General features: G+C 33.9%; 1 protein-coding gene across 1 annotated transcript; it reads right to left on the bottom strand.

The window, feature by feature from the left end:
* Positions 1-51: 51 nt before the first annotated feature.
* On the bottom strand, positions 52-26121 carry LOC105335272 (protein PALS1). Its single transcript, XM_034468399.2, has 17 exons — positions 25526-26121; positions 25100-25149; positions 23432-23895; positions 18088-18197; positions 12707-12767; positions 8325-9251; positions 7581-7867; positions 7130-7279; positions 6740-6815; positions 6312-6397; positions 5141-5227; positions 4760-4962; positions 4303-4415; positions 4021-4182; positions 3646-3848; positions 2464-2580; positions 52-2157 (listed from the first exon to the last, which is right to left on the bottom strand). The coding sequence occupies exons 3-17, from the start codon at positions 23877-23879 to the stop codon at positions 1978-1980; spliced, it is 3210 nt and encodes a 1069-aa protein (XP_034324290.2). The 5' UTR covers positions 23880-23895; positions 25100-25149; positions 25526-26121; the 3' UTR covers positions 52-1977.
* Positions 26122-27203: the final 1082 nt, after the last annotated feature.

Here is a 27203-nt window from a genome sequence, read left to right as displayed (position 1 = left end):
GTCTCAGGTCTGAATTGAAACTACAAAATAAAAAAACAATGAAACATTGAATATCACATTCATCTTTAATATCAGGTAAAAATATTCCTTTTTAGAAGATACATTTACATGGAGTAAATATAATAATAATATATATAATGTATGTACACATGAATGGAGGACCAACTTAGTACGTTGTCCCCCCTCTTTATTCCATTGTTACAAATCTATACATATAGCACCATATTAATATTGAATAGCATTTCTGTGAAGCTAATTATGTGAGGTAACATTCTCAACAATGGGTTAAAATCCATGCCAATAAACTGATTTGGTAGAGAAACCTTGCAACAGAATTGAATAACATACAAAGGAATGAAAGAGTTACATGCTGATAGAGCAACATGGAATTTGTTCATTAATATATAAAAACACAACCATAAGGAATGTCTAGTGCATGTATATTATACATCAAAGGTTGCAGGCTCCTTTATCATGACATGAAAAATGAATACATTTGTATACATACCTATATGTGTTCTTTGCATAACATAATGGCTATTCTTTATTCTTTATGTATTAATTACAACTTACATGTATTTATACATCATCTTTAAATAATCTGAGACATCATTTACTTTTTGTGATAAAAATATTCTTTGCAAAACAATAGATACACTTTATATGGATGTAAGTAGACTCCTTTCAATAGTATACAACCGATGAACAAAATTTCAAAGGTTTATGCTGCACAATAATAAGACATTTCATTTCAATACACACATACATTTGGTGTATCTACGGTTCTCTACAACTCAATATATTCCTTTGATTTCCATTAAAATGTTATCAATTTGGAGAATAAGACTTCTGAAATATTCTACAAATACATGCACTGTCAAAAATAAATACATAGTATTTCTGTTCAAAAAAAACTTTAAAAATATTTCACAACTTTCTAAGTTTTTAAGGAGGAATGGCAATTTGACTGAAATATATTGATTAAAATTGACTTAGTCTGGATATGTGCATGGTACAATGACCCTGCAGTAATGCATTTCCAATAATTGTAATATAATCCATTTCCAGAATAGAGATCTACCTGAATGATGCACAAAAAGGGAGATAACTCATGGTTTAGCAAGATCACCAAGCTGAAGTAAAAAATATAACATTGAATGGGTGGTACTAGTTTGTTCACAATGACACATTGCTTAATGAAACATTCTAAAAAATGCTGATCCCTGGAAGACTACACAGAAACAGACTTGGCACAGAATAGTGGTCATGCAAATTATGTACATATTTTCTACATAGAGAATTAAGAAGCTCAGAATTTTAAAACTAAATCACATTGAAATCTACCTAATTTATAGGTCATTATAATTCTTTCACAATATTTAGGTTAGGGAAATTTTTTGTACATAATTTTGGTAATTTGTTGAAAGCTGTGTACCCTACCAGTAGCACTCTTATTTCATTGAATGTCAGCAGTAATTGGAATGATACTATTATAAAGTACAAAAATATTGTAAAATATTCCACCTTTTCTCTATTCATGGAATGTAACATCATCAAGAATATTGCAAACTGAATTCCGCAGATCAATAATCTTGTACATATAGATTATCCAGAATATCACAATAACACTTGTATACAGAGCAGATTACAATGAAAACATGAAGTAAACATATAACAGGAAATAATTTCAAATTATGTACACAAGAATTTAAACGATTCGAATAAAAAATGGTCTTTGATCATTATCTGAAATACAAATATTTTCTATGAAGATGATTCTCTTAATAGGGAAGAGAAGATGGCAGAGACTAGTGGATATCGAAATAAAAAAAAAGGTCCTCTCTGAAGATTTCCTATCACAACCACTTTTAGAAGTCCCACAACAGTTGATCCTTCTCCGTTGTGTGGCCCATACACAATAGCTGGCCATGTAATGTATATGAACAACTTATTCACTAGTTAATTCCGCTCCAGCGACTAGCTGTCCACCCACTGAATCGGAACCCACTGGGGCTCCACCTCCAGGCGATTGATTTCCTGCAGCAGTTCATCGTATGCCCTGTCCATGTCTTGGTTGACAAGAATATAATCAAAGAAATGTCCATATTTATCCTCCATTTCCCGACCTCTCTCAATGATTTCCTTCAACATATCATCCTGAAAGTAAAAATATTACAATTATTTATATATCACAGTATCAAATCTTTTAGATCTATTGACATGTTTATTACATTGGTCCTGTACAGTTCACTTTTTTTAACAACTGAAAATTTTTTGTTTGTACTTTTTCATCCATATGCTCAAATATGCACGTAATATTGAAAATTAAGTATGTATTGCCTGTAATGACATGTACAACCAGTTGTAGATCAATGACAAAATGAGAAAGAGATATGCACACACACACACAAACACAGAGGGAAAGAAAGAAAGAGAGAGAGAGAGAACTGATAAATTTCTTACCGTGATGGTGGTATCTGGATAAAAGTTTTTCTGCATTTGACGCAACTTTTCCATATTTGGAGGATACACAAATACTATGTATGGTTTTAAGTCTGACGACTTGAGAACTTGCAAAGACTGAAAAGAAGATATGCAATTATAAACAAACTGTATACTGCATATCCATAACATTTTGTTTACCTGATTAATCAGAGTACTGGTACATGAAAGTAAAATTCTAGGAATGCATGTTATTGACAATATTGTATGTTGTTTTTCCTTTCAAAAAGAATACATATATTTTAAAAGTATGTATAACCGTAGAATCCTTTCAATTTGCAAAGAAAAATTTTCATTACTGTAATAACTTATTTATAATGTTTCTAGGCATTTAGGTAGAACCATCTTAACAAGACCTTGGACTTTCGGTAGGATGTAGCTATATATATCTTGCGTCAAAACAAGTTAACAGCAATATGAGCTGTATTTTTTAGAATTTTATTTTGCTGCAAAAACCTGCTAGTATGATAAGTCTGCATATAACTTAAACTTTTATGATAAATAAGGTTTGAAAAAATCATTAATTTTTGTCAAAGGAAATATTTCTCTTCTAAGGAATATATAGCAAATCAATTTTTGTACAGGACGACAATAATTCAATTTTGCTCCAAATAAGGCTTCTTAACGGCCTTTTCCACAAAAATATGGCTAACAGAAATTTTAAAACCATGATATTTTTGTAATTTAAGTAGAAAAGAACATTTTAGTAAAAAAAAAATTCAACATGAAAAATGCAGCTCATATTGCTTTAAAAATGACGCTGGTTTCAAGTGAAATATACAAAGTTGTGTACTTTTAGCTCAAAAGCCAGACAAATTGTGTTGATTTCAAAGAGCCATGGCTGCTAGCCAGCAATGAAATAAACAGGCCTACATGACATTGCAGTTTGACACTACTACCAAGCTCTTGTTAAAATGGTTCTAATTGAATGTGAACAAATAAAATGGGAGACAACTTGTTTCATAGTTTTGTTATCTTTCTGGGTTATGACCTAATGGGATCCAAATAGAAATTGTGCCACCATGCATTGTAATAATTTCACAGCATTTCAATGTATACTGCATTGATCTACATTGAAGGTACATTTAGAAAGAAAGACATGTACATTGCACTTCAGACCACCAAAACAACACAGCAGCCTACCTCTGGGTGCAGGACAAGGATACAGATCTTGCCGGTGTTAATCACTTGTTGGACAGCGTCCAGACTCGTCCCATACAGGTTCTTCTCAAGTTCTCCATGCTCAACAAACTTGTTGCTGACAATGTCTGCTTCGAATTCTGCTTTTGTGACAAAATGATAATCCTTTCCATTCACCTCATCCCCTCTGGCAGGGCGACTTGTATCTAAATGTTCATCAGAATTACAAATGATGAGTGGTGTATATTTCACTGTACAAGAAACAATGCATATTTTAATTTGAAAATGCTTATCCATCATGAATGAAAATTTAAAAATCCTAATTTTTATTCATCTCATTCTTGTTCAGAAAATCAGCTATCAAGTGTGAAAACTTACGAGGAACTGCAGCTGCAAATCTGTCAACATCCGACTCCATTAACCTTGACCTCAATTCGTGACGACCTACATTGCGAGGCCCAATCAATACAATTGGTCTCTTTCTGTTTGGCTGTGGATAGTAAATCTCAACTTCTTCATATGTTAAGATTTCTTCTGTTTCTGGTAAAGAAAAGAAATAGCACATTTATGAACAAGGTCCTCAGTAATGGGACACGTCTTTCAGTGTGGTACCAGGTAAACTGACAGGTCCATGATTTACAAGCATGTGTCTCTACTTACCATACATGGATTTGCGTTTTCTTTTTTTGTCTCGCCTGCCACACGAACATGTTTGACTTTTCTTTTTGTTTTCTTTGGCTTCATTTTCCAACATGATTTTATTTCGTTCTCTCCTTTAAAATAAAAATCAGCTCAATGAGATATCATTCAACTAGAGAAGTGATTTTATTTTTTTTGTAAATTTCTACATCAAAGACTAAGCATACATTTAATCAATGAACTTCTCTTTCATGTTCATATACAGTCCGTTCGCTAGGAAGAAGGGTACTTATTAAAAAAACATTTCATCACTTTACACTTTTCATCAGTTTATATGTTTCCTCAGAACTATGGGATGATAAAAGAGCATTTAACTCAAGATCACACCCTTCAAAGGAGCAGCTGTACATAGAATATATAACTGCATATATGCAAATCATTTTTTATATATGAAATCCATGAAATCTGTGTGCCGTACTGTTCCTGGAAGTTCCGGCTGGGGATGAGCCCGGCCAATGACTGATGCTCCCTCTCCCCCTCCCTGTACGCCTGCCACCAGTTGGCATCGTCCGTGCTGATCACATGGAGAATGTCGCCCTTCATGAAGGAGATGCCCAGTTCTCTACAGGGAATGTATATGTCCTCCTCTGGATCGTAGTTAAACAGGGCTTTTACATGAATCTAGGGACAAAAGAGAACAAAACTATCTAAGTATAAATCCTGCTGTGTTAAATGAAGCAGAGATAGGAATCAAATTCTGGGCATGGTAACATTTTCAGACTACAGAAGATTTTGTCTGGAGCCAAATTTTGTTGTGTATTGTACAGGTTGCATATTTTTCTTGACGACTGGTACTCACCAGCTCCTCCTGTTGCCGGGGTGATGGTTTGGGGGTGAAGCCACCAGTGGGAATGATCATGAATGTTATCGTTCCACTCATGTTGGCCTGGAAAGTTATAAAAAATTAATTAATATGTGTATCAAGAATTACACAATAATTACTGCAGTTGTATTCAAAGTTTAATACAAATTGTGGAACATAACAGTCTCGACACTAAATAGATAGAAATGGTAAATTTTATCAAAATCTACTACTGGTAATAAATAAATATTGCAGATCATAGTTCATATCTCTGATTTATTTGTTAATAAAATTCAAATTCTTCGATATAGGTTCTCATTTCATTGAGTTTTGAACGCTAACATATAAACACGCATCAAATTGCAGAGGCCTGATCTCAGTGATCTTATACAGGTTTCCTGACCCAATCTCTTTGCTATTTACAAAACATGAGTTGGAGAGCTCTGCAGCAATCTAAATGTAAATATTCATGGAATACCAGCTCTGGTCAGTACGTGGAAAACGGCCTGATTGTGTTACAAATTCCACAATTGATTTCCATTTCCTTACAAAGAATACCGTTCTTTTCCAGGACGACACTTTACCAAGCAAATCAGAATTGCCTTTTTCTAGAAATGACGTAGGTTCTTCTCAATTAAAAGAGGGTCAGCAAAAAAGAAACAACAGCAAGAGTGAAAATTCCAATTATTACTGGGGCTATGCAATGATGAAAATGACAAATCTCTTCTGACAGGAAAGAATCGAGTTGTCAAAATTGAATGAATCATCCGACACAGTCCGAACGAGTGTACTTTACCGTAAGTGTTTCTCTCGCAGACCTATGATGAAAGATATCTACAGCTACCCCCAGCTTACAAATCATTTGTATGTAAAGCACAAATGATTGAAAGTATCTTTAACATATATCTCTTAAATCTTTTTTTTTCAAAAATCACTCATCAGAGAATTGTTTATATTTTTTCCAATACAATTAAATAATTTGGTGGTGGAGTTAAATATGCGGCAGAGATTTTTTTCTCTCCCGATTCCCAACTTGGTGAAATTTGTAACTCGAAGCTTTCGATTAGCATGATTAGTATTCTTGACAGCACCAGATATTGATTACTTGGTGGTCCAGCATCCTTGCATGGTCATATCACTTTATTGCAGAAATGAAACTGCTACATACCAGTAAGTCTGAGACATCATTGATGTTTTTGCCTCTCATGTCTATCCCATTGACTTCCAGAATTTCATCTCCCTCATGCAAAAGACCTACAAATGTCATAGCAACACATCGTTTATCATGTATGGTGATAAAATAGAAGGAAATTGCTACTACATTTTTGGTACCATAGCTGAGAAACCTATAAACTTGGTGAATTTATGTATGTCTTAACACAGACGCCAAGGCTATTCTTTTAGGTTTCTGATGGTTTTGGTTTTCCTTGGATTTATAAAGAATACCAATATAATGATATTTCACATTTATTACATTTATGTTATATTAAATGTATACCTCAAATTTATATCACTCAAAACTTAAAATATTGCAATAAGATCCATGTATTTAATCACTATAACAAAGTATTTGTTTACAGGGATGTAAACACTCACCACTTTTTTCTGCTGTACCGCCTTTGACAATTCTCCCAATAATAACAGCATCCCCATCATTGCGCACAGTGGCCCCCTAAAATTAGAAGCCTTGCACTTAATTGTTGTCTAAGTAACAACATCCTTATATTACAAGCCTCAATTACTGGTAATCTTTGTCTATTAATAACATCCACCAATTGACACTTTCTAGTGCTAACCTTTTAAGCAACATGTACAGTGACATACAGTCATTAAAAATTTACTTCCACTACATGTGTTAGTATTCAACTTATGCAAATAATATACATGTACATATTATGAAAATTTTTTAGGGGAGTGGGGGTATATGAAAGTCAGCAATCTATAAATTTTTTTTATCAAAATGACCAACAATGAGCGTTGTCATACCAGGGGTTCATTGGTTTTCTGAAGCTGAACTATCCGGACACTGTCCTCTCCATAGGTTTGCATAGGATACTGCTCAAAGGCATCGTCTGGGAGATTGGTCACCGGCTTCAGTTGTTGGGCCGCCACTAAATCATGCGCTCGAAACAGGTTCTGTGATGAACATAAACAAAGATTGTAGAAATCATTTCATTGAATTGTTTATCTTTTTTCAATATAATAATTTCTCATAAATGAAACTGTGTATGTAAAGGTATGAAAATAATTTATAATAGCAAATATTGTTGAAAATGTTGTAATTACCGATACAGGAAACATGAAATAATTGAGGGTAATATTTGTTTAAATGTACCGGTAATTTGATTAAAACAATTTGCTTTGATTTCTCAAACAGATTGGGCAACAGGCAATGCCTATATAAACCCTCCCCCAAATGTTTAACATATTCACTTACTCTAAACCCTGGGGTAGAGAGCATTTCCAGAAGATCGGAGGAGTACGGAGATTGTGCATTCTGTAACTCCTCCATCACTTCGTTGGAGGTTTTGAAGGCATCAGTGGCCTCAGGTTTAGGGGGTGGGGACTGGGTTGTGACACTGATCATTTTTCTGTGGATGTTTACTGCCTGTTGAAACTGTGGGTTTTGAAAAAGACTGGTCAGGAAAGACAACTCATCTCTCTCCTCGGCAGCATTCAGTTTACCTCGTAACTGTTTTAAACATGAGAAGATGTCCTGTGTTCCTACAAAAAATGGATCATACAATGATATAGCTATATTGAGAATGTTTGGAAAATAGCACCTTGCACCTCCAACTTGATTCTATAATGGGGTTAATTCAATGTGTGATGAGAGTAGTTCATAATATTTTTGCAATTCTGACTCGATTATGTAATTGTCCGTCCAAGCCAATTTTTTTGCTTGGTAAACTTGGAAAACATTCAATCTGATGCAATGAAAAAAAAAGAACAATTTACCTAATGATAGTCTAGGTTCGTGCAACCAAAGTCATCATATAAGATTTTCAATTACAGTAAAGTTTTTTCCCACAGGCAATCTTATTTATTGTCTCAAATTATAACCAATAAAAGTACAACCGCTAGCTACTTTGGACTCAGAACAATTTGATATCAAGCAAATGCCATTAGTAAATGTATAATTAGAAGTTTATGCTGGACTATGTTAAGAAATAAAGCATACCTAGGTTCTTCTTCATGTATCGGTCTTTCTCTGAAGCCCTTGTGCTTCCAAACCCATCGTCCAAGTTGTCAGTTTCATCGTCATTCTCCTCGAATGCCGTATTAACAACACCCTCCACATTCTGGTTTCTGCTTTCAAGCGCCTGAAGTTTTTTGGATCCTCGTAGTGACGCGCGTAAAAATTCCTGTTCCCGGGCAATGCGAGTTTCCTCCTCCCTTCGCTTCCGTAAATCTTCTTGATGTTTCCGTAAACGCTCCAGCTGGTCAGGAGAAACGGGGGCATTTTGTCCATTAGAAATCACTTCTGTTTGTGTTTTACCATCAGGTAGTTTTTCAATTGATTTGTTGGGTGTGGAGGGGTAGGAGTAAGGAGAATGTGAAGAGGGGGGTCGGGGTGTGGACTTCACTGTTCCTTGAAAACTGTCTGGACAGTCAATGGCCATTTCCCTGTGTGGGCCAGGATCATCCACATCGAAAGAGTTCTCAATATAAGGATAATTAAAGCTGTCGTCCTGTTCATGATAGTATTGCAACTCCTCCTGTGAATGATTCAATGAATTTTGACTCCTAGCATTCTCGATGAGTGGAGTTTCCGTTGTACTGTTCCGTTTGGCCTTGCTGTCTTTGCGGCCTTTGTCACCTTTACTTTTCTTCGTCATTTCTTTTTCACCAAAACCGTTCATTTCCCCCTGCTGTACATGGCCATTCCCTACGGCTTTGCCTTTGGTATTCACAGGCATGGAGGTATCATAAATGGGGTTACTCTCAACCAAGCTTTCTTCTGATGCAGCGTTTTGATTGCTTAAGGCTAATTTAGTCATATCAAGGGGGACAATTGTGTGGGTATTGGACAATTTTTCCAGCCTCTCTTTGGCGGCATCTTCAACAGCTATCATGTAGGCATCTTGAACGTTTTCAAATGATGGACCTGTAATACATTTAGAAACATTTAATGTTTTTACCTAGTAAATAATCTTGTTAACATTCTTGATGTTGATTGCCCTAAATTTTGAGAATGAACTAGCATATCATTTACATATAAATCTTCAACAAGGTCAAGTTGACGCCTAACAATGGAATTGTACACTTTAAAGTTCATAGAACCACTTAAATACATTTCACAAGCAAAAATAAGAAGGAAAAGGCTAACTTTGCATGCCTAGAGTCAATATTTGTCTATTGGACATGATCTAGGAGCTAGTTCCTTGTACAGAGAGGGAAACAGAGAAACCCACAGAGAATTACAATGCCATCCTCAGCTTTACTTTGAAAAGCCTTTTAAAATGCTTAACAAAAACAATTTATCTAGTGACTTTACTTACAACATTCACATGACTTTAGCTTTACTGCCAATTTATTTTGCCTTCTGGGCCAACAAAACATACTTTGTATGAAAAACAATCATGAGTTAAAAAAAAAGATTTTTTCCGGGAAAGCATGATTTACAAGTAAAATCTGGTGTAAATTTAATGACTTCATCATGTATCAAAGTTATACACACAAAATCATTTTTCTACTGCTGTTACAGAACAGATAATTTTAGTATCATTTTAAAATTACACAACAAGAATTCCCAATGGATAATAACCAATGCATATTCATTGTGACTAATTGGACTGGAATACGGCTGCCTCTAAGGTAATCTGGTCCAGAAAATGACAAACAAATCATCTGCAGTCATTCCTGACACATCACGCTCTCTCAGTGCAACAGCCTGCAGGCCCACTGTTTACATGTCCCTTTAAACAAATACACAATATTTGTGTGTGTACATTAACAATGATTTCATATTGTGACTACAGCTTTTAACTGCAAAGTGATAACAATGCACTAGGCTCCGTAATCTTCCTTGTTAAATATCTTCCCATCTTTTCCAAAAGAGTTCAATCAATACAAAACTGGATTAATAGCGGGTCTGAAATTTTTCTACCGTAATAACGGTTAACAACCATTTGTCAATCTCATACTGAGAACAAATTACTCGTGCAGTAAATCTCCCACCTTCTAGTCACGTAACCTTTAATTTCTCCTGTGATTTAATTAAACCCAATTTAAAACTCTTAGCACATAAATAGAAAAAGAATGAGAAATGGTCCAAATATAGAAGACAGAAGGGTTACAAATGAATGCTGGGCATTGAGGAATTGTGGGACAATTCATACATGTAAGCAGTAAACCCTTTCATCAGACAGCTATATATACTTACTAGGTGACAGTTTTCTACATTCCTGTATTTTCCCCACTACAGCTACATACATTTAACCAAGAATCAACAAGTCCACAATAAGACTCCCAGCATTAAGGAATTCTCCAGGAATTTGGAGGAGTCAAGTCCGTTGATTAATTTGGTCGATCAATAAATTGTATTTAGACTCCTCGTGCAACAATACACAAGGTTTTTTTTCTCAAGTCAAAAGGCCAGTCCTCGGCCTGTCCCATAAAATTTGGTGACAAGAAGGGTACATCTCAAAATGAAACAGTAATTTGATACCATCAAAGAACCAAATATACCTATCTGATTGCCATCTCTCTCAAAAGTCTTTTGTCACATAACAAGAAATGCAAACATTCCCCTTATTAAATATCCATTCAATTATAATTTGTATGTCCTCTATAAAAAAGTCATTCTCATTGAATAGATTTTGACACAGTCCCTAGCTTTTTGTCATCTAAAAGCTGTACCTCCACAATGTTTTTAACAAGATGCAGAAACACAATTCTCCTCCCAAAGATAAGTCCTGATAAACCGGAGCTTTAAATTACAGCACCAAAGCCCTGCTATCACCGACAGCCCATACACGACAGCCCATACACGTAAGTTTGTGACCGCTCAACACAGTCTAATCTTTATTCTTCTCTATATCCACAAGGCAACAATGTTATGACAGATATTGACAGGTGCATATTCATAAAATAACACCATAATCATGATAACGTGCACTTTCATTCATGTGTGTGTAAAGTCTACCGTCAAATCATTTTCATAGTCTAATCTTTATTCATGATAAATCATCTTATTTGAGTCACCTCATAGAATATTAGAAGAAAAAAATTTCCTCAATATTTCCCCCACAAATTTTAGGCCCATCTCATTTTTCTTCAAAACATGCATTAGTTATAGGAATTGGTGTACATCATTGGTTAATTAAGTACCTAGTATCCATGAACCACTAAAAAATTAATTGATGAGGAAAACTGATAGTAGGTACATGCTAATGACAGACTTTCCAGTGAAAACATGGAACCATATATTACAGCTACACATTTTTTCCCCTTAACTTCAATGTTTTATAAGCATCAATTCATTTTGTATTTAGATACACATTTAACAGGTAATTTATATTATTTCCTTAATAATCCTTAAATTTGCATGCAAGTTTTCAAATATTTTGCAATCATATAAGGACAGGCAGATACATCCAAGTTAAGATTTTACATTAGAGTTAATTAAGCTGCATCATAACATTGTAGTACACATATATATACATGTAATTATATGCATATATGAATGTAAAATTGCACAGATATGAGTAATACATTAATATAATGATCACTAAATATAATGAACAGGCAAATATAATCATTAACGTCTTTATTTACTTTGATTGAAAATGGGGATTTATAAATGTAAACATAAAATGGATTTTCTTTTTCCTTTTATCTTCACTATATTAATGTGAAACATTGAAACAAACTAAGTACATATTACTGATCAATAGATACATTGAAATTCTAAGGAACTCTGGCCAATTAGGTAAACTAAATAGAGGGAACCATTTTTCTTAATTACCACCAAATTTGACGCATTCAAGTAATCTGAAACTCGAGTAGTTGGTAGAATTTGGATACAATTTATTGTGTTAATCTTTTATGCTAGATCAAGGATCTGCTGATCTATGTGAAGAATTCTTTAGTGCTGACCATTAAACCTGGAAACAGCACATATCAGCAATGAATAATTCAGACATGATAGAGATTATCAATACATTGATCAATTTTTGAGGCCAAAGATCGTTCATAGACTGAATTTACTTAAAATTTCCAGTGGAACAAAACCGATTTACAAGTTTACATCCCCAAGGCTTATTATCAAGCTTACATGCAATTAAATATGTGGTTCAAACAGCAGTATATATTTTTCGTTGAAAATAAAGTTTCCCATGCAGTTCATGTTACAATTTTCTGCATGGAAGGGAAGATCTCATGACAATGTATGCAAAAGCATATTACTTTTTTTTTTAAGTGCAAGGCAGAACGTACGTATTATACTGTATAATTGTCTACATGACAAAGGCAATGCATAAATCACCTGACACAACAAGGGGTTAACCTGTCTGTGGTGTACACAACAGAGTGTCCAGGTGTGTATAACACAGTTCTTACCTCCTGATTGGTGATTCTTCCTCCTTTTGACTCTCAACTTTATACACCGTGTCCTGATACACTAAAAATACACAGAAATAAACAATCACAGGACTTCGATAAAAAAACAATAGTTCATCAAACAATTGACCACAGGTAACAGCCATTTACAGACACTGTGTGAATCACTGGGATAGGCTCTGGTCATTAAAACACCTGTACTCACCTGACAAAACACAATAGAAAGTGGCCAGTTGGCCTCTTATGACATTGAAAATAACTGATTTTATCCGATCACAAACAGAATTCATTACAATAATTCGTCATTTTCATACATATATTTCAACATTCTGTTTGACTATAGACAGACGACTCATCGGTGTAGTTGCAAGAAGGAAGGAAAAAAAAGTTACCTGGTCAGGTGCGACAACTTTAACACTCACCTGTGTATGAGTTATATCCGAAAAAATAAACTAAGAAAAACAAAAGGTCATATTTTCACTTCACATATTATAAAGGTATAAAAGTCAAATCCATAATGTCCTCGAAACTTTCGTTGTGAAACTGTATTTAACACCTATAAATATGCCAAATATTCAAGATGGCAGCTTAGGTCATAAGTAGGTCACAAACACGAGGCCCCTTATGTCAAGTAAAAATAAAAACATTCCATGCATGAATGATTGATTGGAGAATAATCATTGATGTATTTAGTTTGATAATAGGGTATAACAAATGGTTAGCTGGAATCAAGTCCTTATCACATTATTTAAAAAATATGAATGTGGGGGGGGGGGGGGGGGGGTTAAACATATTCTATTAAAATTATTATGTGTGTCTTTGTTGTTGTTATATTAAAAAGTATATTTATAATCATGTTTGCTATAAAAATCAAAATCGGTGTGGGACATTTCTCTTATAGTAAAGAATAATGTGAAAAAAGGATAGATACTTTATCTTTTCAATCAATTAATTGTAAAAGGACTAAGTGCGGTTTTATGCAATTTTTGCCCCCCAAAATCAAAGTTTTAGAAAGAGCTTTAAAATAAGGTGAAAGATAGTTAAAATCATATTGAAAATAAAGGTGTAAAAGGTTATCACTACAGTGACATCATAATGTAGAAATGACGTCATGAATATTGCATTATTTTGATAAATTGATGTTTTGTAGCAAAATATGGGTGTTTTCCGATGGTTTTTCGACTGGGAAACATCGAGCGCAGGCTTGCTCAAGTACCATTTTTTAGTATAATATGTATAACTATCTGAAGAAAAACATATGTTAAAATCGCACTTGAGCAGACCTGTGCTCTATACTTCCGAATGCAAAATATAGAGCAAAAATGAGAATATCTTCATTTGTTTGCAAATTTGCGGGAATTAGGTCATTTAAGTGATGTCATAGATAAACAGCGAGTGAGCAATGATGACTAAAATCAAGATTAAAGTTAAAGGCATCCTCTTTACAATGATTTGTGAAGATTTCATTTTCATACGATACTATTTAAAAATTGGTTGAAATCGGGGGCAGATATTTGACCATACCGCACATAGTCCTTTAAGAAAAACTGAATGCCAATTTTGAAATTCCAAAGAAGGATATATGCCCTTTATTTTATATGAATAATTTCATATTTTTTATGAGAATGTGGAAAATCTGTTTTGGTAACTTGCAAGTAGCACTCTATCAAAACTTTGGTGTGAATAAATAAGTGATAATTATAAATATCTAATAAATCATGTCTAGATAGTCAATGTCAATAACAAATTTCACTTTTTTAATAAAAAAAATATTTATGAAAATAAGAAACATTTATTTTATAGAATTAAATTTTAGAATTATTGCTAATTTTCAAAATTTGGCTGATACTAATTAAAAACAATTAGTCTGATATTGTTCTAAATTGCAATAAAATTAAAAACCAAGGATCATATGCAGCTTAAAAATAAATGGAATTTGATTGATCAGTTATTTAACCAAACATCCTAGTTTTTGGGTGAGTTTGTCTGATATTTCAATTTTCCATCATTCGAGTTGGAATCAGTTTTATTTTAAATTGATTGTGTGTGGTTCATTTTTGAAAATAAGCAATGTTTCTTAAAATTCGCCAATTTGATTCAATTTCTTTTTTAAAAATGATTACCAAATTAACATTTCCTCTAAGACACATCTCTTTAAAGATTTTATTCAAATAGGTTCGAAAAAATATTAAAAAAAGAGATTTTGTATTTTCATTACCGGTAATAATTTTTTATTAAAAGAAATAAAAAAAATCTGATTGACATGATTTATTAGATATCAGTACCATACATTTTTTCACACTAAATCTTAAGCTCTAAAGAGTGTTTATACTTGCAACTATAACAGATTTTCCACTATTTTAGAAAAAAATGTATAAAATAATCAAGGCATATATCCTTCTATGAACAACAAAATCATGATTCAGAAATAATACTTTAACAAACTATAAAACAAGAGATGTTTGTAAAACACTTATGCCCCCCTCCCTTGGAAACATCCACAAAGAAAATGAACGTAAACTGCAAATAACTGGAATTTCACTATGTCCAAGGGGTATAACTCTGTTGAAAATTGCTCGATCGTACCCAATATCGAACTTGACCTAAATATTATCATGATAAACATGTACACAAAATTTCATTCCAATATGTAGATCCTCTGCGAAGAAATGAGCGGAAACTGCAAATAACTGGAATTTTTCTACATCCAAGGGCCATAACTCTGTTGAAAATTGCTCGAACGTACCCAGTATCGAACTTGATCTAGAAATTATCATGATAAACCTGTATACAAAATTTCATTCCAATATGTTGATCCTCTGCGAAGAAAATGAGCGGAAACTGCAAATAACTTGAATTTTTCTAGGTCCAAGGGCCATAACTCTGTCGAAAATTGCTCGATCGTACCCAGTATCAAACTTGACCTAGATATTATCATGATAAAGCTGTATACCAAATTTCATTCCTAAATGTTCATCCTCTGCGAAGAAAATGAGCGGAAACTGCAAATAACTCGAATTTTTCAACATCCAAGGGCCATAACTCTGTCAAAAATTGCTTGATCGTACCCAATATCAAACTTGACCTAGATATTATCATGATAAATCTGTATACCAAATTTCATCTCAATATGTTCATCCTCTGCGAAGAAAATGAATGGAAACTGTTAGTGGACCGACCGACAGACCGACCGACCGACCGACCGACAGACAGCAGCAAAGCAATATGCCTTCCCTTCTTCGAAGGGGGGCATAATAAAATCATGGTGTATCATTCAACCTTAACGATCCATTGAATAAAAAATTGATGACCCATAACTCACTTTTTGCTTGCATGCTTATTAAATTTGCAACCCCCTCCTTTCCCAAATAAAGTTAACTGTACAGGGGTGCTTCCACACCATTCCTCTCACCTGAATAAATTATGCATATTTTTTCATACATAGAGTTGGAGTGCAGATGTGTCATATTAGCTTGGTACATGTACATATAACATAGCTGGCATTTGTACTTGAATATTATACAAAAAAGGGGTTATTAATTGGGAAAATCATCAAAATCGGAAAAACCTGTAAAAGATAAAAATGGGAACACCCTAAGTACAATGGAAGAACAAAGACAGAGATGGGCAGAACATTTTAGGGAACTACTTAACAGTCCAGCACCAGACATAATGTCAGAAATTCAACCTGCAGCACACCACCTTGCTATAGACTGTTCTATTCCATCAATAAATGAAATTATTAAGGCCATTAAGATGTTGAAAAACGGAAAATCTCCAGGTCCAGACTTGATACCAGCGGAGGCATTAAAAGCAGACCCACAAATAACAGCTAGAATTCTGCTACCCCTCCTTACTAAAATATGGGAGACAGACGAACTGCCACAAGACTGGAAAAAAGGATATATTATTAAACTTCCAAAAAAAAGGGGATTTGAGCCAGTGCAAAAACTACCGAGGCATTATGTTACTCTCTGTACCAGGAAAGATCTTAAACAGAATAATCCTAGATCGAATTAAAACAACAGTGGACAAGAACCTACGAGACCAACAAGCAGGGTTCAGAAGAGAAAGGTCATGCATTGACCAAATAGCCACATTGCGCATGATAATAGAACAGTCAATTGAATGGAACAGCTCCCTCTATGTCAACTTTATTGACTTTGAAAAAGCATTTGACAGTCTAGATAGAGAAATTTTATGGAAACTACTTGACCACTATGGCATACCAACCAAACTTACGACTTTAATAAAAAATATGTATAGTGGCATGAAATGCCAGGTCATACATGGAGGAGATACAAGTGCAGAATTTGAAATCAAAACAGGTGTACGACAAAGTTGCTTGCTCTCCCCCTTTTTGTTCATTTTAGCCATTGACTGGATTATGAGAGAAACAACAGCAGGGAAAAGAAATGGAATCCAGTGGAACCTTATGAACCAACTTGAAGACCTAGATTTTGCCGATGACTTGGCTCTTTTATCCCATACGTACGACCAAATGCAAGAGAAAACATCAATCTTAGTCAATAATGCATCAAAGACTGGGCTCCGAATCAACAAGGAAAAAACAAAGCTAATGAGAATAAACACAAACAACATCAACAGCATAGAAATTGATAACACTCAATTGGAAAATTTTACATCATTCACATATCTAGGAAGTGTTGTTAACCATAGTGGAGGAACAGAGGAAGAAATCACGCCTAGCAAAGGCATATACTGCATTTGGTATGCTAAGAAAAGTATGGAAGTCCAAGTACATAACAATCAAGACCAAACTCAGGATATTTAATAGCAACGTAAAATCGGTGCTACTTTACGGGTCGGAAACATGGAGCCTCACAATGGCGAACAGGAAAAAACTCCAATCCTTTGTAAACAGATGTCTGAGAAACATCCTTCAGATATGGTGGCCGCACAAAATAACTAATGAAGACCTTTGGAGAAGAACTAACCAAATCCCTATTCCACAAGAAATCAAAAAGAGAAAATGGAAATGGATTGGTCATACACTAAGGAAAGGCAGATCTAACATCACCTGTCAAGCCCTCCAATGGACACCACAAGGGAAGAGGAAAAGGGGAAGGCCAAGACTAACGTGGAGAAGAGTCCTTGAAAAAGAAATGGCCGAAAAAGGACACAACTGGAACACCATCCACCAACTAGCAAAGGACAGAGAGAAGTGGAGAAGAATTGTCTGTGGCCTATGCTCCACAAGGGAGTGAGAAAGGCTTAAGTCAAGTAAGTCAATTGGGGAGGGGGCAAACTTTTTATCAGTGTTTTTGCTGTTCTTAGTTCATTTCTAAGAAAATCATCTGTATATAGTCTAAAGTTTAAGACTCTAGAAAAAATAGTTTAGTAGTCTCATGATTGCGTACCTTGTGGATAAATGTGATGGCTTCAGCATGAGTACAGTTCTCTAGAGAGCGTCCATTAACCTCCAGTATCTCGTCCCACACCTCAAGGTCGGCACGGTCTGCAGGGGACCCTAGTATATAGACAGTAATATACAATACACTAATATTTGAACATGTCCAAAATTGTGGAATGGTGTGGAGAGAGATATGTTAATTAAGATAATAAATGATTTCTTTGGTGGTTCTTTCAGCTGTGAAGGTGTAGATATTATAGCACAATTTTCCACATAACCAGCTAATTTGCATTAATCTGGGTTACCGTATGTATTTTTTTTGCAATAATATATCACCAAAGTAAGCATCTTATTGTTTGGATACCCTTTTAAGAATAACTTTTAGATTTTATGATCTTAACAATATCAATGTATATAATCAATTATAACCGATAAGGTACAACCAAATATTACCTTGATACTTAATGCTTATCGTTTACTCTTAAAATCGGAATCTCCTAATATTAAAATTAAAAGAATTAAAAGGCACTTTTTTTTTTTTTTTTTACATAAATACAAGAAATTCGCAAAAAAATCAAGACAGGGTTCAAAATAATTTAAGGCTCAGTGGAATCTTAGGATTTGTCGTTTGGGCCAGTTATATCTTAAATGTCTTTTCCATAAATATTGGTCCAGTGTGACTGAAAAATCCCAACAATAAACTAGTAAGATTGTGGTTAAAAGCTTAATTAAGTGATCAATGGAGACTCAAAAGCAGTATGTGTTAAATTTTGTTTTTAAAATACGATTATATATTAAAACTGAACAGTTTTTAAAAATGAACTACATGTACTTTAAAGACTGAACAGTTTTTTAAAAATGAAATACATGTAATGGTATGGGATCATCATCAGATACTCCAGCAATTATAATCTCCATACATACAATAGTATACATGTATCTTAAGTACAGAGTTTGGTATTAAAATGGGAACAGAGTTGATGGAACGTCAACCAAAATTGATTTTCTATCAACTATATCATTACAGGACTATATCTGTCTTTCAAGACAGCCCAGTTGTTACATAACCCTAAAATTAGGTTCATAAACAGAATTTATCTGGCATATTGGTATTCTGATCAATATTCAGGGAAAAGTGTAATTCTTAAAAAAAAAAAAATAATTCCCAATTATACTCACAATTGGCTTCATTTAAATATGCAATATGTTAAAAATTACCATAATTATTACTTCATAAGAATGTCAAACATTTCACTTAGAGACAAAGACCGAACAAGTACTTAATCTCGTAAAAACTCGCAGTAAAACTTAGTAAGAAGTAAGCATACCAAATAGTTTCGGAACGCCTTGTTCTTCAGCCAAAAGCATGATGTATCCAGATAAATCAACCATTTTCAAGATCTCATTCACAAACACAATATTACTGGAGCTCCAAAAAGTTTCATTCAAAGCAAATATGAAACATCATACTTTCCTCGGAAAGCAAACAATTGTGTATTGATATGAACAAGAGTGTAGGATCAGTTTACTCCATAATATCTTGGATATCAAATTATTAATAACGTCTCCAAATACCGATATACTGGTAGAGGATAAACATCAACATCAGCCTTGACTATAGATCCTATAATTGAATCATATTTGGACATCATGCAATGCACCTGCTTCTCACCAAAATCTCACACATTCAGCATTCTCTAGCGCCATGTATTCAACATTAGAATATTTTGGAAACAAATTTAATCCCAAAGCCTTCAGTTTTTATTTATCAAGGAAATCATAAAATCCCAATTGGTCTAAAACTAGGAACGCAATTAAACAATTAGTAGAGAGATTCCTGCCACTGTAATATTTGCCTGGAGATTTCCCTGCACCATTAAATGACAAAGAAGCTCCAACCTATATGTGTGTTTTATCTGAGCGATTTCTCTTTGGAATTGATTTTCATTTGACAGAGTGTGCTTATTCCACCTCCCTGATCTTGGCATCACAGTTAATACAGCGATGAGAGGACATGAAGTTGCAAAACTGACAGAACCTTGATCTTGCCTTGAACCTTTGACCATCTAGTCCCACATCAAGGGCAATTATTGAAAATCGCCTTAGAGACACTCTTGAGGATTAAAGGGACCATGCATTCCCACATTCATATATAACTTGAAACCAACAAAAGACTACAGCATCAGGGTCTTGATCTGGATATCCAACGGTATGGACTAGTTTCCAAGTCTTACTAGTTCATAATTAAAATATGGATCAGAATGCAGATAATGATCACCAAATGAGGTGATTGAGGTCTAATTGTGTGCCAACTTAAATTGCATTGGCCTCCCAGTAGAATGAAGGAGATGAAGAAGTTATATCTTAGGAAATCAATGTGATATATTGACTTAAAGTACCTGCTTATGCTGGTAACTGACAAAAGTCTCAAGACCAAAGTAAACTGCTAGAGAGTTACTTTATTTAGAACTATTATAAATAGCGGCTGAATGTTTGCTGAATTATTTGTTTATCTATTGAAGGGACTTTCATGAATCTTAAAATTGCTCAATATATGCGTACAATGTGTATTTCCAATTAACAATCAAGCAATTAAATAATGGTAATTAATTAAGTAAAGATTCTTTTATTGATAAATACCTGTATTGATATGTACATTTATATATATGCTAAACAATTATTTATTTTTTGATTCAGAATTTATAGAATTGATATTCCATAATATTTGATTTCCCATGAGAGAGGTTGCAAATTAAGGAATCCATCTTTCAATAAGTGAGGAGGAGACCTTACTCCTGATACTGCTATACTTTGTACTGAGAGGATTTGCCACAAGTCAATTGTCTTTAATAAGGAGACCAGCCTCTTCCAGGGATTATTTACCCATCAGGAAAGGAAGCCACTCTGATGTTCATCAGCACACATTCTCCTCAATTCAGGCTCCATTTAGCTCATCAGCGAACATCACATCAGACTAGGCAAGCACTCAGTAAACATTGGAAACTGTCTTGTATCATCCATTTCCCTCTCGCAGTCCCAACTTATCAATAAATTGTGTCCAATGTTTGCCTTTGACTTGACACTACATCAAAATGTCTTTTTACTTTTGATGGGAATAAATCATCTTAAAGGAGGTTATAGATTTTTTGTATGGTGGGTGGGGTGGGGGGGGGGGGTTCATTTTTTTTTACTGTTGTACAATATATTGACCCCTCTATAAAGGTTTTGCTGGCTAATATCTTCAAACTTCTGCGTTATTTTAATCAGGAAAGTCAGCATATGGTAAACCGATGATTGTTAAAGTCGAAGTTTAAATATTACTTACCATTTTGAAAAATTGAGTTTATTAATTTGTTGGTATAGTAAACATGTAAGATGCTTGGGAAATACTTATGGCAATCATAGCAACTTTAAAGCAGATATTTTCAGCAAAAAAGGACAGTTTACTGCATTATTCATTTCCGTCCCCTAAATTAGCTATTAGTATGCCGGTAGGTCGTAGAATTATGATTATAAGGTATACACATATCTTACGTTTTCATGTCTTAGAATTTGATGGTTATTGCAAACATATAAAAGTAAATTAATGACCATTTTCATATTATTGAATAATCCCTCAACAGGTAATGAATTTAAATTCCTCTTTTCAAAAATAAAGTTATGAAATTCAAAAGCAAATTTAAAGAAGACCTTGTATTCAATTAATTGGTACCAGTAAATGCTTTCATGCAGCATTTGCAAATATGTGTGCAAGATACAAAGACATAACAAGATGAAGTTCTTTTCTCCTTGGTCCAGACACTCGTAGCTGACGCACATTCAGATAAGATGCTGCCAAAATTGGTAAACTTCTGATACCTAACTGCTCGCTAATAATGTTCAGTGACAAAATCAATTAGACACTTCCTAGCAGAAGCTTTTTAATCAGATCATAAACTCCCCTTACAAGATTAAACTACTTTAGCTTTCTTCTCTAGTCTCATAGCTCATATAACATTAATAAGAACCAAGTAATTTCTGGACTCTTAATTTCTCTCAAAGGTAATTATTAAATAAAGAATAAATATCTGCATGTACCATTTTCAGCACAACATTAAGCTGTTCTATTTATAAGGAGAGAAAGTTTATTCCAGGTTAATTTTTTTTATTAGGTATATTTGATAAGTTGCTAGACTGCCGAGCACTAAATATATATGTTTCACATACAAAACAGGATGGGAAGAAGACATAATAAGCTCTAGCTAGACTGTTTTTTTTTATATTTTTAACTTTATATGGTAACTACTATATATCTTTCTGGTCTTGTATTTCAACATTAATTTTCTACAAAACTATAAGCTTACTATAATCTTACCTACTGTTACATGTAATAAAGATCATAAATTTTTTTAATCTCCACACAACTCATAAGGGAGACTTTGATGTTCGGAAGAATATGAGAGTTGCATCACTGCTGGAAAATACACATATTTATTAAAGAAGTGACATGTTTTGTGTTTTTTCAACAGCTTCACCCATATGAGCCAAAGACAGCATTAATTATTTAGTGTATACATAGTAAATACAGGTTTATATGGCATTTATTCAAAATCAATTACATTGTCAATGTTTATCTTGCGGTTATTATGAGAATGAATTTAAAGTCGAATTCCACAATTCACTTTTTGCTATGATTTTAAAATTTTTCAAAATAACAATTTTATCTCAAAATATTAATAGCTTTATCTAATATAACAAATTCATCCATCTGCATTAATCATTTTCAAGACTGAAGGTGATTAAAATCAATCATACCTGTGTTTCATATATGTGTGTTCACCTGCCAGTGAAAGCACTGTCTATTTTGTTTATTTTTTCAACAATTCACCACAGCTGGCCCCTTATACATTATTTATGCGACAATAATGAATTTGTTATCAACACTAACTAGACTTTCTTTAAACTAAAACTGTTAACATATCTTGGAGCAAGGACAACTGCATGATGATGAACATTTGGCTGCAGCATTTCAAGCAAAACAGCAAACAAAAACTAGAGTAAACCTTGTTTTCATGAATTTAAGACTTTCAGTGTAAAGATGTGAATCTTTAATTTAAAAAATTGTTCAAACTGCATCTTCAAACTGAATTTTATAGAATCAAAATTATTGTCTTTTCTCCACTGATAATACATACATACCTGGTAAACGTGATAAACAGTCTGCCTAATCTAAATGTGTTTATGTTGTAGCTTAATTGTACTTTGTAGGAAGTATTCCAAAACAATCATGAAAAAATTTAATTCTATACAACAGTACCTGTAATTATATAGCTCTCCATATTATTTTTCTTTTTTACAAAACATGTACCTACCAGATGCAATGTCATCAATCCTTGGTGGAAACCCTTCATCCAATCCTCCCATGACAGAGAATCCAAACCTCCTCTCTCCAGGCCTCATATCCACCACCACTTCAAACACAACTTCATCCGCATCACCCCCAGGCCAGATAGGCAGAGTTCCACTCTGGCTGTATGTATCCGGGTGCCCATTCTCCACCTTTGAATGATCATGGCCAAGAAATTGTATTCCATCCACGCTCCCCAAGTGTGAATGGGGGGCACTAAAGTCCGAGCCGATTTGCCTCACATCATCCACGCTCTCCCATTTCCTGTTGAAGGCTGCAAAATCTTCCAGGCTCCCCCACTGAAGCATCCCAACACTGTGGGAGTTAAACAGAGAGGCATTTTCAGCATCCACCGGAAGAAGGCGAGAGCGAGATGTGGAAAAGATATCAAAACTGGCCTCCTCCACCTCCATTGTAGCAGGTTTTACCCTGTTTAAAATCAATAGAAAAAATAAAACAATAAATTGTTTGTGCAACATATTTCATCCTAGATATATAATACCCTTTTACCCATGAAAGGATAAATCTTTAATGATTTTTTTAAAACTATTCAAGTACTATATACATGTATACTTCATTTTATGGGCTTGCAGGTCTGACCGTGAGGTTCATCAGTAAATGCTGCACTTTTATACAAGATTGCTCTCTGGTACTGATATTCACAAGAAATCAAGATTTTATTTGAAATGTATGATTACATACAGGTATAACCCAATTTAACATACCTTTGGGTCAAAATTGACAGAAATTGCCTTAGATTTAGAAAGTTTTAAAAAAGAATATTATTAAGTCTTTGCAAGGGTTAAATTTTTTATCAGAGGGGTTTAAGACTTTGAACCCTAATGCTAAGATAGTGCAGATCTGATTATAAGACTTCTTAACAATGTAGACTCAAGAGAGACAACTCTGTAAATAATGCTGCTAATAATGTCAAATATTAAACCTTCAGTGTTATTCATGTAATAAATCTATCTGGACCCTACAAATGACATCATAAGATTATTAAATATAGGAGTGTGACATGCCTATTGTTAACTTAAGCAACTGTAATTGGTTCACAATCGTCTCAAACCTATAATCTCATTATAGAGTTAAATTTGAAAATCTTTTCTAGCAGTATATTAAGTCATGTATGTGTGCTATTTATATTTCCATACTGTTATAAAAATAAATGCATTAAACTAATGTTACTGTAACGAAATTTATTCATTTAAATTGATTTTTATAGAGAACAAGAGAAAAACTTGAAATTTTATTTTCTATATAAACAAAATTAAAATCCCATATTAAACTGATTTTTAAAAAGCTGAATAATATATGGCCTGTTAAAGACCTATTAATGGAGTTTCCAATAACTATAATGCGCAAATCTTTGAGAAATGATGCATCAACCATTGCCCTACTAAAGTACAGGAAAAATGAACACTGACATACTCTGATTAAAGCCAGGTGTAAAGAGCCACCACGTAAGTCATGTATAGAACTGTCCTAGTTGAGTTTTAGACCCCCAATGTCAAACACCTACACGATAGTCCATGTTCTGTACCGGCACTGACAGTATGACTGACACATAGTCGACTTTTGTAGCTGTTTTGTGGTCAGCATACATGGAAACTCAAAAGTGGAAATTTACCTGTTTTCACATTCTTTGCATTCACATCATCTGTTCACATCATCATTTTCCTGAAAAACAAAACCAATTACAGAAAATGAAAATAATTTAAAATTATAAAAAAAAAAATATTAAAAACTTTATTCTTTAGACCAAGAAAAATGTCTCTGAAGGTTTTTAACCTCCCTAGTCCTCCTTCTTTATTTCAAATTTTTGCCAAGTAAATAATGCAATGGCCAATTTTTTCTTCTTCAATATCTCAATTTACCTAAGTCTGATTTAAAGTTTCTGAAATTCAACTTGATGTTAAATTGCATCTGAAATAAAATCTCTCGCATATACATGTTTATTTACATAACCAAATTATCACACAAGAACGAACAGATATCAATGCATTGCTATCATGCACAATTGATACATCAACCATGATAAAAAAAAATATCTTACCTCCATTCAAAATGAACCCATGCACAATCAGTTTAACATTTTTGCCAGGTCATCCCAACATTCAAGATGTTTTTAAATCAAATAATCCACAGTACAAATGCAGAAAAATCACAACAAATATTGCGGGGATTGACCCTAGATCTAAATGGCCAGCTTTAAAATCATAAAGCTATTTAAATCGCCGGAAGGTGATAACACCGCTAATCCACTAATACCTTTGATCCCCAGTCATAGCAAGAAGGACATTTACATAAAAGGTATCACTGTCAGATGGTCTAGCAAAGTCCAGAGGGAACAAAAAATCCCACAGGTTTATGCATATTTTACGTTGAATTCTTTGTGTGCAATTAGACAAGTGTTGCAAGCTTTGTACTCTAACGGCTATGAAAATCCAGAATCTCGGACAATAGTCCTGGACAGGCTATAACAGTCACTAGTGTCAAATCCTTCATTAACAGTATGGGCTTCCCTATATGTCACCACCGCAATGTAGTTTATCTGGTTTTCTTTGCAGAATATTTCCTGTTGAATGTTCTTTTCAACAACCAAACTTACATTTCCTCTTCAAAGGAAACAAGCACAGAAAATTTACACTTGACACTTGTAAAACTGAATGGAATACACAACGGGAGTGTTTTGGAAACAAAAATCTAGGAAGGGTTCATTTGTGCATAGACTTCAAAAATAAATTGATTGGCTTTAAAAACCCTCCCAGGTTTTGGGGTATAAGTTCAAGAGAACAATAAGGTTTGCCTTGTAAAAGAAATTTGGAATGCAATCACTGGGGCTTTTTATGGACATTTTATTGTGTGCTAAAAAATAGCGAACACGATGTCAATAGACCTCCGTGACACATCTTTCCAGATCATCTGGGATTTAATTCTAGTAATGGTGAACTACATACTGATCATATATCAGCATGTACTGATAAGTTATTTAGGTTCTTTTCTCTATACCTGCCAGATAACAATGTAAGAAACGACCCAATCACGACAGCATTTATTTTTTGTTGACAAATTCTTAAGTAGGAATTTTCATGCAAAAACTATGATATTAAAAAATATATATTGTAAATTTCATGTCCAAAGCATGTTATTATCAGTTTATTGTTCTTTTTTACAATTACAGTGTATTGTTATATCATTTTTCATTAAACATACATATACAGAATCAGGTTCCTAAGGCTATTAATATATTAACTTAGTCTGTTAAACAGATGTACATGTAGCATTTATATTATCAATTAATGCAAAAATCACAAACCAAGGGAAACAAATGAAGCTCCTAACACAATTACATACAATAGACATATATGTATTATAAATGAGTATCCTCTATTATTATATAGAAAAGAAATTATTATGCCCCCCCCCCCACCCCCTTTTCTTGGACTGGGCAGACATTTTGTAAAAAAAAAATCAGTCTCGACGATTCTAAGATTAAAACGGTACGTACTCGATAAATAATTATCTTGCATGAGAGCAAACTTTTCTTGCTCATGTCAACATAATTTATCTTGCATGCGGTTTTTTCGAAGAGAAAAGATTTTATCAAAGCTGATGAGCTGGTGCCCTAAAAACAACTCAGATACAATTTTAACTGAACATTGCATAGCATTAGCTGACGAGCAAGTTAACATGAAAAATAATTGTGGAACATATTTGAGAGAGTTTGCTCT

Source organism: Magallana gigas, chromosome 6 (assembly GCF_963853765.1).
Source record: "Magallana gigas chromosome 6, xbMagGiga1.1, whole genome shotgun sequence".
Lineage (NCBI taxonomy): Eukaryota > Metazoa > Mollusca > Bivalvia > Ostreida > Ostreidae > Magallana > Magallana gigas.
The sequence above is the reverse complement of the archived record's forward strand: the minus strand, read 5'-3'. Positions and strand labels throughout refer to the sequence as shown.

Coding starts and splice junctions, on each gene's coding strand:
- LOC105335272 (XM_034468399.2), bottom strand. CDS start 23,879: ATGGAGGTGGAGGAGGCCAGTTTTGATATCTTTTCCACATCTCGCTCT. Junction 4,183..4,302: donor AAAACGCAAATCCATGTATG/GTAAGTAGAGAC, acceptor TTTCTTTACCAG/AAACAGAAGAAATCTTAACA. Junction 2,158..2,463: donor ATCCAGATACCACCATCACG/GTAAGAAATTTA, acceptor TTTTACTTTCAG/GATGATATGTTGAAGGAAAT.